We start from the raw sequence: 15,234 nt of genomic DNA on the forward strand, positions 1-15,234 counted from the left end.
AGGCTGTTGAAGCAAAATAATTTGTAACCCAGATTAAGGGGGGGACGCTGTCATAGAAATTTAGGAAATCTTTTCCTAGTGATCATCAGACCGATCTATCATTTATCTCCACCCCTTCTATCCCAACGGTCACCAACACCTTAACTGCTAAAGAAAATTCTAGATGCTCATAACCTCTCTTCATTAGTTCAAACTATTGGCATACACTCTCCCTTCTGGGAAGCTCATTTTTTGCTTGGCTTCAGTAACACAGCTTTCCTCTCTCTCTCCTTAAGGCTTGAGTCAGCCTGCCTACAAATATGCCTTCTTAGGTGAGCTTATTCATGGTCACACCTTCAGTAGCCACCAGTGCACCATAGTTACTATACCCGACAACGTGCCAGCTTGAGAATGGCATATAGCAGGAGCAGGGAGGAAACCAAGAACAACATTTAGAGCTGAGGTTCCAGGAAGAGCTTTGAAGTGGTGTTGACCCTTGAGCTATATCTTAAAAACAGAACGATCATTACCTTTATGTCAGAGATCCCAGAAATAGAACCAACTATATATAATAATTTAATAAAGGGAGTTTTATAATCACAGAAGCCATCTGGTGTTGATATAATTGGCAGAATTATCCCTTAAATAACATTCTTCCCTTGTGGGGCTTGTTTTGAAAAATCTTAGAATTGCCTTTATACTATCTTTTCTCTGGTGGCGAACTCTTTTTAATCCTTTAAGAAGGGTCTCTTCCACGAAGCCTTCTCACTCTCTATACAGAGTCTGGCCCTACTTTGCACCCTTATTCATACAAACTCCTTACAAATGTCTTATATAGTAGTCCCCCTTATCTAAGGTGGATATCATCCAAGACCTCCCTGTTGGACATGTGAACCTACGGACAGTACCAAATGCTATATATTCTATGGTTTTTCCTACATTTGTACCATTTCACTTAAGGGAAGCACTTTATGGCTTCTCTTTCGCAAATCCAAATTGCCAGGGTCACTACTTTTGCTCTTTGGAGTCATTATTAAGTAAAATAAGAGTTACCTGAACACAAGCATTGCAATACCAACAAAATTGATCTGATAACTGAGATAGCTACTAAGTGACTAATGGGCCAGGAGCGTATACAGCATGTACAAGGGGGGCAAAGGGATTATTCAAAGTCTGGATGAAATGAAGCAAGAGAGTGTGAGATTTCATCATGCTTCTCAGAATGGTGTGCAATTTAAAACTTATGAATTGTTTGTTTCTGAGATTTTCCATTTAATATTGTTAGACTGTGGTTAACCATAGGTAACTGAAACTGTGGATGGGGGGGACTACTATATATTCCCCCCAACAATATAATAATAGAAAAATGCATTGCTAATATTTTCCCCATTAGCACAAATGATGCTGTACATTTATTATTTTTTTTGTACATTTACTTTTGAATTTGTATCATTTCATTTACAGTATTACTTAATCAGCTTCCCAGGTGATTACAAACAATTTGCAACATATCATAATTAGACAAAGTGACATCTTCCTACCCTTGATAGTATTTTGGACTTGGCTACTAATTGCTTTATCTAAGTTCACATACTTATTAGTTTACATTAATTTATTTAGGATGTTGTCTAACCTTTAACATGCAGTTAATATTCATTGTCCCACTAATTGAATTTAACTGAAAGAATTTTTTCCTTTATAAAAAATTTCCCGATTGTTCATCCTCAGGTTATGCAAAGACTTACCCTTTACTCTTCTTACATTATTTCTGATAGAAGACTGTTTTTTAAATTGCTGGAGTTGGTACTTTCTTTCTGGAGATCTGCCTGTAGCTTGTCCCTTGAGCTATGACCCCAGTGATCCAGTGACCCTCTGGAGCTTGCTTGTCTTCCATTACCAAGGGCCATGAACACTTGAGTCCCAAGCTGGTATTGAGAATAAAATATGCAATGTCCCAAAACTTTGGCTAGCACCATGGAAATATTTTTTAACTTATTATTGAAATAATTTCAGACAACTCAAAAGTTGCAAGAATACTACAAGAATTCCTTACACTCTACACTGACATTTTCCAAATGTGACTTTTTACCACATTTGCTTTGCTTGAAATTTCTCTCTTCTTCCTTCTTTCTCCTTTGCCCTTCCTCCTTCTCTATTTTTCCTGAATACTCTAATAGTAATTTGTAATCATGATACCTTCTCTGTACGCCTAAATACGTGGGTGTGGTTTTTTTCATAAAAACAAGGACATTGTTTTACATAACCTCAGGACAATTATCAATGCCAATACAATATTATTATCTAACCTTTAGGTTTTATATACAATAATATCCTTTATGGAAAAAGAAAACAAATTTTTGTCCTGATTCAGAATCCAGTTGGGATCACTTATTTACATTTATTTGTCATTTATCACATTTTTAAATTCAAACTTTGCAATGAAATAAATTGTCATGAAATACCTAAATAACTTAAAGATTTGTCATTCAGTAAACAGGATAGTCATTTATGTTTTTCTTTCTCAGTTGGATCAATTTTGACAAATGGAGGTGTCATTTGCTAATGCTGATGGGTTCTTGGGCTCTACTTTTGGTGTATTTTTGGTGTGTGTGTGTGTAATTTTAGGGTTCATTAGAACTCATCATCCAATTATTTTATTCCATTACCATAGAACAGTTATTACTCATGAATTTGGCAAGTTCTCTTTGACATAGAATAAAAGACTTTTCAAAAACAAACAAACAAATAAAGACGGCTTCAGATTTACTGCTACTATTCAAATTGGGGCTCAACCTAGGCTCCTCTGAAACATTGTACTTTAATTATAAGCTACTTTTCAAAAGAACAAAGTGTTCATTTTTCTTTCCGAATTGGTTGCAGCAGTATTTTCCCTCCATATTTGCTTTTGTTGTTTATTTCTCTAGAAATTAGTAGGTAGGAAAAAAGATTAAACATCACACTAATATCTACCCAGAACTCTTATGTTCAAATAATTTTAAGGATAGAGTGAAAATAGCAGAATGCAGGATTTAAACATAGGACAGAAATGCAGAAATATTAAGAGCAATAGCAATACAATAGATTATTAAACAGATTTAATCAGAAAGTGTATAGTTTAGTAGTTTTATATACGTTCGCATTGTTGTGAAACAGATCTCCAGAACTTTTTTCTTGCAAATCTGAGCGTCTATACCCATTAAATAACTTCTCGTTTTCCCATCACCCTAGCCCCTGGTAACCACCATTCCACTTTCTGTTTCTATGAATTTGACTACTTTAGATAATTCACATAAGTAGAATCATACAGTGTGTGTGTGTGTGTGTGTGTGTGTGTGTGTGTGTGTGTGTGTGTGTGTGTGTGACTGGCTTATTTCACTAAGCATTATATCCTCAAGCTTCATTCATGTTGTAACATGTGACAGGATTTCCTTCCTTTTTAAGTCTGAATAATATTTCATTGTGTGTATATACCAATTTTGTTTATCTATTCATCTATCAAAAGACATTTGGGTTGCTTCCACCTTTTAGCTATTGTGAATAGTGATAATATCAATATGGATATGCAAATATCTGTTTTAAGACCTTGTTTTCAATTCTTTTGGAAATATACTCAGAAGTGGAATTGCTGGATCACATAATAGTTCTAATTTTAATTTTTTGAGCAACTCCCACACTGTTTTCCATAGCAGTTGCTTCATTTCATAACCCCAGCAACATATGCAGTGCTTTTAAATTGTTTTACTTTGCTAGATGACTAATAATATTGAGCGTATTTTCATATGCTCCTCATCTGTTTGTATATTCTCTTGTGTTGAGCCTATTCTATTGTGTTCTTATTACACATTTGGAGAAATTCTTAATGTATTTTGGGTAAGAATATTTTGTCAATTACATGTATTACAAATATTTCTCCCATTGTACTACTTGCCTTAATCTTTTGCTGAAATCTATTTTAAATGTTTTACCTGCTCCAATATCACGGAGATGTTTTCTTTAAAATCTTAGTTTTATTTTTCATTTTTATTTTTATTTATTTGTTTTGTTTGTTTATTTATTTATGCCAATAACACCTGGTCTCCCTAGGTGGTCTCCCATCCAAGTACTAACCAGGCCTGACCCTTATTTTTCATTTTTAGATCTACAATGTAACTTAAGTTATTTGTGTGAAGTAGGGGTTAGGATTCATTTTTTTCCGTATGAATATTTACACAGTACCATTTATTGAAAGAGCTACTTTTTGCATTGTACTGCAGTGTCAACTTTATCATAAGTCAGGTGACCATATTCATATGGACCTCCTGAGCTCTCCATCCTAGTCCATTAATCTCTTTATCTGTCATTGCTCCAGTACTAAACTATATTAATTTCTATAGCTTTACAATAGAGCTTAATATCTGGTTAATCACTTTCTCTGTCTTTGTTCCTTTTCTTGGCTCTTTTTGGTTCTTCACATTTTCACATAAACAAGTTTGTTTTTACCCAAAACAAACTTTGGATAGGACTTGATTAGGATTGCATCAAATCTAGAAATTAGTTTGAGGGAAATTGACATCATTACCATAATGACTATTCCATGAACATGGTATCTCTCCATTTATTTAGGTCTTCTTTAATTTCTTTCAATAATGTAGTTATAGGATGTGAGGGCGATCTGGCTGCGACATCTGTCACCCCATTGATCACCAGGGTTGATTCAGCCAATCTGGCTGGCTAGGCTGGTGTCCCCTTCCTCATCGCTCCATGTGCATCCCTTCCCAAGCAGCGAACTCCGTGGAAGAGGACGACCTTATCCGATAGAGGAGAGGACCGTTCTTCCGTCAAGGGTATAAGTGTAGCGGTGCTCCCCTGCTAGAACCTCCAAACAAGCTCTCAATAATGTAGTTACAGTTTTCAGAGGTCTTAACATAGGTTTAATAACTTGTCTTAATTGGTTAAGACTGCTGTGAAAAACACCAGACTGGGTGTTTTTAAAAAACAGAAATTTATTTCTCACAGTTTGTGTTTGGAAGTCTGAGGTCAAGGTGCCAGCCTGGTTATTTGGGTAAGGGCTCTCTTCTCTTTGTGTCTTCACATGGTTGAAGCAGCTAGGGAGCTTTGTGGGGTTTCTTTTTTAAGTATACTAATCCCACTCATGAGAGCTTCCCGCCTATGACCTAATCACCTTCCTAAGATCCCACCGCCTAATACCATCACATCGGAATTTAGGATTTAATGTATGAATTTTAAGTAGGCATGAATATCCATATCATAGCAATGTTTAAGCAATTTGTTGAACCTAGATCTGAATTTAGGGACTCATGATGCTTAATGTTCTGTTGTTCATTGAAGGAAATTTGAAAAAATCTGGAAAAAGCACAAATACTATGAATAAATAGCATTTTAGCATTTTCCATATGAAGAATGGATCAAGATAACTTTGTTGTTGGTTTGACAACTTGAAAATTATCTGGTATAATTTTTTTTGATACAGTATATATCATTTTGTATTTAAGCTAATTCAAAAGCAAATGTATTCTTATTTGGCTGTAAAAGGACATATAAATATAGAAAAAATTTTAATATAAATAATTGTGTTTAGGGGGAAGGTCCTAAAACCAACTCTACTCAAGGGATGCCTTGGTAGCAATGATTGTTAACCATCTGGAGTGACAGAAGAAAGTGATATTGGGTAACTAACATCTTAAGAAGTTTCATCTCAAGTTTATGTAATTTAGCAACAAAAAATAGAATATTATGCTATTGGTTGCTCCATTTTGGTCACGGGGTGGGCAGTTTTATCAGTTATTGATTATGTACTGATTAATGTGGTCAGTCTCTGCTCTGTAAATTTGTAACATAGAGGGAGTTTTAAACAGTTGGATGATTTCATGTTGTGTCAATATTTTTATGCTTTTTATTAACACTAGAGCCAGTGGGCAATATTTTAAATACTTTTGAAATCTTTTAGCATGGGTATGATGTGGTGCAAGTTAAGTGGATAAATATTCAAAATTAATTGTGTTTTGCATTCACCATGTCAGCTGGACCACTTTAATCTTATTATAAAATGGGTATGATAAATCCTGATGATGGTGTGGAAAAAATTACAAGAATCGCAGGAACATTGCTTTATATATTAATTATTCTATTAAACTGTTCACTCAAGGAAAAGATCCATAACTTTCCTCAGATGCTAGATTTCATTGCTCAAGTTTATTTTTAATATTGGCAGTCCTTGAAATTTTTCATCTAGTTAGATTTGTCCCATTGTGACATTTGTAGAAGAGCAGAGCAGATAGTTAGGCACGTTTCCACAGGATCCTCTGTTGTCTCTTTTATAATACTGTATCAACAGTGAAATAAACACAGATTGCTTTGGTTTACTTTTACAAATAATAACCACGTAGCACAGATTTCTGTTCTGCCTGTTACTTGTTAGTCAAGTGACGGGATACTCCGTGATGAGTTGTGTGGAGGAAGCTAGTTTGACAACTGAAAGTCCTATAAGCTTCTCAACCCTTTGAGAAGTAGTAATTTAAAAAATAGATGCAGTAATACAGAGCTTTAAAAGCAATATGCATTGTATTCAACTTTAGATTCTTTGTTTTCCAGAAATGAATGCATTCTGCTTTTGCAGGTTTTAAGAAGAAGCAGTGATGAAGAGAAAGTTCTTTGTTTGGTTCGGCAGCGTACAGGCCACCACTGTCCAACAGCCGTGATGGTGGTGCTCATCATGGTATGGGACGGCATTCCTCTTCCGATGGCAGACAAGTTGTACACGGAGCTTACCGAAAATCTAAAGTCATACAATGGTCATCCCACAGACCGAAGATGCACTCTCAATGAAAAGTAATCAAATCTGTTTTGTACTGTTTTTACATTCAGACCTGTATTATGTAATGTTAAATTGTTAATTAACTACCAACTATATATATGGGAGAACAGGATTTTAGATATTCTGCAACAACAACAACAAAATGAACATTTCTTTAAAGAGAGACTTGATTTCATAGAGAGTTAAGACCATTTTAAGATATCCTCCATTAAAATATTCATTTATTGCTTCTTTCTTTGATACTTGATCCCCTTTACCCCAAAAGTTGGAAGCAGGGGGATTTTTCAGTAAAGAAAAAACTCCTCCACAGGGAATTGTATCATTTTGCATTTCCTCTAGCAATGTAAGAGAATATCTCTTTTATACAGTTTTGCCTATGAGTATATTGTCAAACTTGAATTTTTGCTCATTTAATAGGTGATCAATGGCATCAGTTTACTTTTAATTTGAATTTTTCATATTATGAATGTGAGTATTTTTTCATATGGTTAAGAGCGATTTGCCATTCTTTTTCTGTGTTTTTTGGTCAACCATCTGTTAATTATTCCAGGCCACATTTCTAAAGGATTGTTCACTTCAGAGATATTTACTTTTACATGTCGAGGCTATAAACCTTTTGTGATATAATTTCTAAATGCTTTTGCCAGTTTGATATGTCTTTTTACTTTGGCTTTGTCATCTTTTTGCAAAAGTTTCCTTTTTTAAATCTATCTTTTCCCTGATTTGTGTCTCAGTTTTGAGTGGTATTTAAGGACATTTTTTCTCACATAAGTTATAGAATAATTCACATATGTTTTCTTTTCGTACTTGTTGAAATCACAAATATTTAAAAACATAAATAGCTGATGTATTTAAAATTTATGCTGGTCAGTATTAGGAAGAGGAGATTCATTTCTATCCTTTTTTTCATTTATCCCAACACTACTTTCTAAATATCACTTTTTTTTCTTGATTTGAATGCTACTTAGCCGTATACAAAAATTACATATGTAATGGAATCCTCTCGTATTTGTATTCTGTGTCATCGTCCTGTCTTTTTAGGTACTTAGTACCACATTTTTTAAATTACAGTGGCTTTGTAATATATTTTAATGTTTGCCATTCTTGTTCTTTTTCAAGGCTATCTTTGTTATTTTTTTTTTCTTTGTGCTTCCATATAAACTTCATAATCAATTGTGCAGTTTTAACATAAATCTAATGATATTTTTCGTGGGATTGCATTAAATTAATTTATAATAAACTAACATCTTTATATTGAAACTTCTTATCCCATAACATTTTTTTCCCATTGTTCAAGATTCCTTGTGTGTCCTTCAAGAGTGCTTTATGTAGTTTTCCTCATACAGGTCTCTCTTTTTTAAAAAGAAATGTCATTATTCAAAGTGTAACAAAAATATGTATCATCCCTTCTCTAATCCCCACACAAGATTAGAATATTCCTTTATGCTTATATCATCATTTCATTATATTTTTCTTATCTTGCAAATGCCAACAAATATGTGCACATCATTTTTAATGTCTGCTAATTATTTTGTTATGTGGATGCAGAATAATAATACCTCTTTGAAGACACTGCTTTAAAGGTTACACATATATTGTCTTATTTAATCTTCCCAAGAATCCAATAACGTAAGTTTTATTCTGTTTTACCCAATGTAGATCTAGCATTTTTTTTGTTTCTGTTCACTGAAAAGACATAAGAATACTTCAGTGAACTTTTATATACCCCTTACCTAGATTCCTATTATCGATTTTTTTTCTTCTGGATTACTTGTGATCTAGTTGCGTACTTTATGTCTTTCTTTTTTCCCTAAATAATACTTTATAGGGTATTTTCTAAGAATGAAGACATTCTCTTACATAACCCCAGTATAGTGATCAAAATCAGTAAATTTAACTTCAATAAAAATACAATTATAAAAAAAATGCTATTATCTAATCTATAGTTCATATTCAAATATCATCTATTTCCCAATAATATTCTTTATAGTAATTTTCCCCTACCCAGGATTATTCGCATTTGAGTTGTCTCTTAGTCTCTTGATCCTTTTATCTCAGTCCTTCGAATTTCATGGCATTGACATTTTGAAAGGGAATGAGCTGATTTTATAGACTGTTGCTCCATTTTGGTTTGTTCAATTGTTTCTTCCTGATTCAATTCAGTTTAAGAATTATTAGCAGTAATACTACACTCAGTCCATAATATTAGGACCTATTTTAAGTCAATCTGTCACAATAGCGGTGACGTTGACTATTTAAGATATCCTGAGGAAGCTCTTTGAGATCTCATAATCTTTCACGTTTCCTGTGTTTAATTTTTAAATAACTTCAATTGTCAAACTACATTTTTCTCTCCTTCTCATGTATTATTTCAATGACATAAATAAGTTACTTATTTTTTTTATTTACTTGGCAACTTTAATTTCCTTTGCAATTTCAAGTTAACTTCTTTGGTCTCATTTGCATGCCAGTTTTCTTCCTTATCAAGTTATTATAATATTTTTCCCCTTTAAAATGTATTTTCCATTTTGTAAGATTTAAAGAAAGTTAGAATACTAGAACTATTTCTTTTTTTATTTTCTTCATAGTATCTTGAATGATCTTTTTTGTATTCTTTTTATATTTGATGTTATCTTACATGTCTAGCTTTTTTCTGACTTTCACAATTGAAAATATTAAGTTTTGATCTTTAAATTTCCATATTTCTAAATTTCTAATTTCTTTCCATTTTTAAAAATTTTTTTTTTATTTTGTTATTTTATTGAGGTAACATTATCTAATAACATAAACTTCAGGTTTACATTATAATTTGATATCTGTATACTCTGTTTAGTGCTTACCACTAAAAGTCTAGTTTCCATATTGTTTGTATTTTTAAATCATTACATAAATGCTACATACGTACTATTAGAAGTTTCAAGCATTATGCGAATAGGAACCACAGAGTATATGTTATTTGCTTGGTTTCATATCTTTGTATCATCGACATCCTTACTATAGAGTCCATTTTAGGGCTTCAGAATGCCCCTAAATGATAAAGTTACCAAGTTACTGAAACAGGCTTTTCTGCTCAATTTTTCTCTTGTGACATTCGTAAAGTCTTCCTTTAAAATTGACAGAGTGATTTCACAGAGTATATATATATTATACTTTATCAATCTTTAGAGGATTATATCAATGTCATTCTACAGATGGAGGAAATAAAGTCCAAAGAAGTCATAAGATGCTCTAGTCTTCATTTCTGCTAGGGAACAGATGTAGGATGTAAAATCCAGGCCCTTTATTTCCCCTCCTGAAATATCTCCAAATCCAAAGAGATTATAGATATTTTAGATCTATATAGTTTATTATTATTTATTTGGATTTACAATCTTGACCTATAACTAAATTTTTAGTTAAAAATTTACGTACAGTTAGTTTATGTTAACATAACTGCATTTAGATAAAATAAGTAATAAAAGAGATGTGTTCAAATCGGTTCATTAGCCATCCATACTTTTAAAGTTATATGAACCTGAAATGTTCTGTCTGAAGTATTGTCCTGTTTTATCACTTGATTCCCTTGCAATTACCATCTTACAGTCGTACCTGTACATGTCAAGGAATTGATCCAGAGACTTGCGGAGCTTCATTCTCTTTTGGCTGTTCATGGAGTATGTATTTCAATGGCTGCAAATTTGGTAGAAGCCCAAGCCCTAGAAGATTTAGAATTGATCCAAGCTCTCCCTTACATGTAAGTGTCCTTTTTACTTTTGAATTCAACAATGGTTATATAAGTACATTCCTTTAAAGTGTTTTTAAATAGTAAAAAAATTAAATATTAAAAAGTAGTGACAAAAGAGTAAATATGTATATATATGTAAATAGTTTAAAATTCTAACCAAATTAGGTAACGTCTTCAACTAGCAACCCAAATTCCAATTGTCTCTGGCTCCCTCCTCCTTCTCCCCTAACCCCAGAAAGAATCATTGTTAAAAGAACTTAGAATTTTATACCCAACCAAAGTAGGAAAAATAAATAAAGCCATTTGCCAACATTTCAAAGACTCAGAAAGTTTACTACCCACAGAGCTACTATGAAAGAATTACTAAAGGACGTAATCCAGAAAGAAGATATATGAAACCGGAAGCAATCTGTCCGGGACACGAGGCCATGGTGAGCAAAGAAATTAGTCAACCTTACTGTTAAGTTTAAATAAGTTGAGTACTTACATTTTTAAATTAAAAATAATAACCTTTAAGTATAATTCCATACTCTTAACAACTCAGGGGTGGGTAGGCAGTGGGAGGCAGGGTGGGGCACCTATAAGAACTAAATGTGTTAATGTTTTATGCTTTGTTTGGAGTGGGGAGTATTTAGATACTGGTTAACTCTAAGATCAGTGTTTTTCAAACTTTGAGCTGTGACCAAAAGTAAAAAACATTTTATATCACAAACCACTGTACAGATATATACAAGTAAGTAAAACAAAATCATCAGAAAAGAAGATTTGGCCTTATTATATGTAACAAAGAAAATATTTTAAAAATTAAGTTAATGTATAATACACTTGTTGCTAAGTATCACTATGATGCAGTATAATTTTTATAAAATTACATATTTTGAATGCTAATTGTGACCTTCTAAACTGATTTCATGGCCCACAGCTTGGAAAACACTGTTCTAGATATCAGGAAAACATTTGGAAAAGTGCATGTTTAAAAATTTTTAGATGAATGGAAATAGAATTTATAGCTTTGAACTAGTTGTGGGAAAATAATCTTTAATAAGAAAACCATCCATTTATAAATCAGCAAAAGGAGTTTACAGAATCTTAGGATATAGGATAAATAGAAAACAGAAAACAAAACAGCAGGAATTAATCCAACTATATCTGTAATAAAATGAATATAACATTTTTCAAAAAAGCTCAGAATTAAATAAAGATCACTGTAAAGAGGTAATTAAAGTTATTTAGCATTTTCTAGAGTTCCCATCTACTGCAATAAAACAAGGAAAAAATGAGAGAGAGAGGATAGGAGAGAGAGAGAACTATCAGTTGCATTTAAAGTACCATAGAAGTCTAACAAGAAGTATGTTAGATTTTAGGGAGAAAACTATCAAAATTTAATAAGAAAGATATAAAATACCTGAAAATGAAAAAATACCATGTTGAAAGATCAGAACACTTGGTAATGTGATGTCAGCTCTCCCTTAAAATTAACTAGCTGTCTTTCTAAACATTATAGTATGTTGAAACTGTCTGTTAATATATAAATATATTAGTAATATTGACATGACTCATATATTTTTATTCTATAATAATAATACTGTTATTAATAAATGCGAGATCAGTTTTTGCTTATGGTTATTATTGATAACGAGTAACATTTATATAGTGCTTATAATACAGGAAGAAGCATTGCTCATTCCAGGAACTGACAGAAGGCCAGAATGAAGCTCAGCAGGCAAGGGAGAGTGAGGTCCATACAGCGTCCTTGTAAGCTATGTCAAGGTTTTGGAAGATTACTGAAGGGTTTTAAGGAGGAGAGTGATATAATTAATTACACTTGTCTTTTAAAGAACTCTCTCTGGCTGCTCTTTGAATAATGAATTAGAGTTGGATGAGAGTGGGTTTAGCAAAATTAGCTAGCTATGAGAAAAGTCCAAAGATGGGCTAATAGTGGCTTGGATGATGGTGGTGACAGAGGAAATGGTGATCAGTGGTTTCTCTTGAAAGATTTTTAGTTGGTTGTGCTATTTCTTGACAAAGGTTATACCAAAATAGTATCCGGTTTGTAGAGGACAGATTATGAATTTATTTCGGACACAATGGGTTGGAGATCCCCTAAGGGAATTCCAAGTAAGGCTGTCAGGTCAATAATAATAAGAATCCGAAACTCAAAGGGGTGATCTGTGGTCCAGGTGGTTAATTGTAGCCATGGATGTGGATTTGATGGTCCTAGAGATCAGATAAAGGGTGAGAAAAGTAGAGAGATATTGGCTTGAGCCCCAACAGGTAAAGAAAGATCTGAAAAGAAGAAATCTTGTATCTGACATACATATTTATTCTAATGAAACAATTAGAAAGTCAGGATTTTTACAATTTGAATGAGTCTTACATTTATAAAATGATACCAGTAGTAACAGACTTTATCTGATTTGTTTCTATTTGCCTACTTTTTTTTAACATTTCCACCCAATAAAGGAGGTATTTCATAAGATGTCAAATTAGTCTGACTATGACACTGGATGGTTCATAAAATTCTACTAGCAGTAAAACACAATTAATGCACTCCACCCAATATTTCAAATGTTAGAAAACAATCAAAATCTGTATTTAAATCACAATTCTAAAGTTTTCCCTAAATAAATGAAATAAGTAATATAGCCAGGAAGTATTTTTAATCTAGGATGCTAACTTTCCTGACTATATTTATTAAGCTACATTCAGTAATAGTTAAGTAGACAGATGAATGGAACAAAGTAATCCAGATATAGACCTTATATACATGAATTTCTTTTTTAATGAAAGCATCAACATAAATCAGAAGGAAACCAAAAGGGTTATAACTGATGCTTTACAATTGCCAAGAATGAGGCTTGTTAAAACCACTCAAGAATTAACGTCCTATGTCTACATTGCTGTGTGGATTTGGCTTTTATAATAATCTGGTGCATACCAGAGGTGAACTGATCCATATGAAAATCTTCTTTCTGTATTCTTGGTTTCCACCAAGTTTCAAATGAGGCAGAAGCTTCAAACTTTCTTAAGTCATTCCTTCATCCTTGTTCTCAGTTTCCCTTCAGTTGTCTTCCTTAAGAGTGACTGATCATTTTTACCAAATTTTTGACTTGATTTAGGATTATAATTACCTCTGAAAAGGTATCACAGTGATCTTTCAACTATTGTTTCCAAACTCTCCTTCTCTGCTTCATACCTCATACTGTCATTAGTGACATTTTTAGTGGAGACTCTCATCATGACACTTTTCCTTTGAAAAAGTCTTATATGTTTTTATTATCAATAGCAATTCAGATTCTTGGTAATGGTGTTAATCTTCCCTCACAGTCCTACCAAATCTTCTTCAATTTGTAGCCATTATGGTGTAGAAAAGGAAACTGGTTTTAGACAATCAGTTGCCCACTTGAAGCTCTTATCACAGGACCTGATATATGGTATGTGCCTTATGTGTATTACCCTCCCATCTGTTAAAGTTGTTGCACTGTGTCAGCATTCTTTGCTTTGATATCTCCCCTTGCCAGCAACAACCTTGTTTTGATTTACTTCAAGTGCCCCGTACCACTGAAAAAATATAAAATGTAGTTCTCATTTTCAACAATGTGAGCAGTTTTGCAACTTACCTCTAACACCATTTAAATTTTTAAATTAGCTTATAACATAGAATTTTAATTTCAAAAGACTAAATTAAAGCATAACAATCACTAATAGTATAGACTTAAACAAACCATGTTATTTTCTATGGTAGCTCATTTATCGGGGTAAGTATGAATTATGCATCAAGCACACGTCAGCAATGATCTGTGATTCATTTTCATATCTTAAACTCATCTTACATGTCATTGAGAAACAACTTTTATGGACTGTCTTTTCCTATAGGAAAAAAACCTTGAAGATAATTTACAGAGTTTGGCTACACAATTAGCTCCAGTTTATAAGCAGTATGCTCCAGTTGCTTACCAGAACCAGGTATGTTTTAGGACCTTGCATGGTACCCTTTAAACAGTTGAAATTTCTACATAAGCAAAAGTTTTAATAAAAAAAAACTTTTCCAATTTGGACTTTTTATATGTTTATTTTTATTGGACAGATTTAAAATTACTTAGTTTTTTTTTAAAGTCTTGCTATTATGGTAATAGAGTAAAACTCCAGAATGACAGAATTATGTTTATTTCTAGAAATAAAACTTATAAAAGCAGGAATGTATGATTGGTTCAACACATGAAAATTAATTAATGTAATAAACCATATTAGTAGAACGAAGGACAGAAACCGCCTGATACCTCTGTAGATGCAGAAAAGGCAGTGAGTAATCCAACTCTCTTTCATGATAAAAACACTCAACAAACTAACAATAGAAGGGAATTGCTTCAGTCTGATAAAGGACATCTATGAAAAACTCAACAGCTAACATCATAATTAATGATAAAAGACTAAAAGCTTTTTGCCTAATACCTAGAACGAGATAAGAATGTCTACTTTCATCACTTCTGTTAAACATTTTAAATATTTTACTGGAAGTTCTAGTCAGGGCAATTGAGCAATTAAAAGAAATTCAGACTAAAAAAGAAGAGATAAAACTCTCTCTACTTGCCAATGGTATGATCCTGTACATAGAAAATATTGAGGCATATACACACACACTATTAGAACTAACACGTGAGTTCAGCAAGGTTTCTGGATACAAGATCAATATGCAGAAATCATTGGGTTTTTATAC

General features: G+C 32.8%; 1 protein-coding gene across 3 annotated transcripts in view; it reads left to right on the forward strand.

The window, feature by feature from the left end:
- The window catches only part of TET1 (tet methylcytosine dioxygenase 1), a 106,690-nt gene that overhangs the window by 77,803 nt on the left and 13,653 nt on the right, over positions 1-15,234 (forward strand). For 2 of the 3 annotated variants that reach the window (XM_039871962.1, XM_039871963.1), the window contains 4 exons: positions 6,596-6,807; positions 10,376-10,526; positions 10,862-10,948; positions 14,394-14,483. In XM_039871962.1, coding sequence (XP_039727896.1) covers positions 6,596-6,807; positions 10,376-10,526; positions 10,862-10,948; positions 14,394-14,483 — 540 coding nt within the window. The remainder of the gene's footprint in view (positions 1-6,595; positions 6,808-10,375; positions 10,527-10,861; positions 10,949-14,393; positions 14,484-15,234) is intronic. The other variant, XM_039871964.1, reaches the window with a different exon arrangement.

The sequence above is a fragment of the Pteropus medius genome, unplaced genomic scaffold (genome assembly GCF_902729225.1).
Source record: "Pteropus medius unplaced genomic scaffold, Ma_sr-lr_union100, whole genome shotgun sequence".
Classification (NCBI taxonomy): domain Eukaryota; kingdom Metazoa; phylum Chordata; class Mammalia; order Chiroptera; family Pteropodidae; genus Pteropus; species Pteropus medius.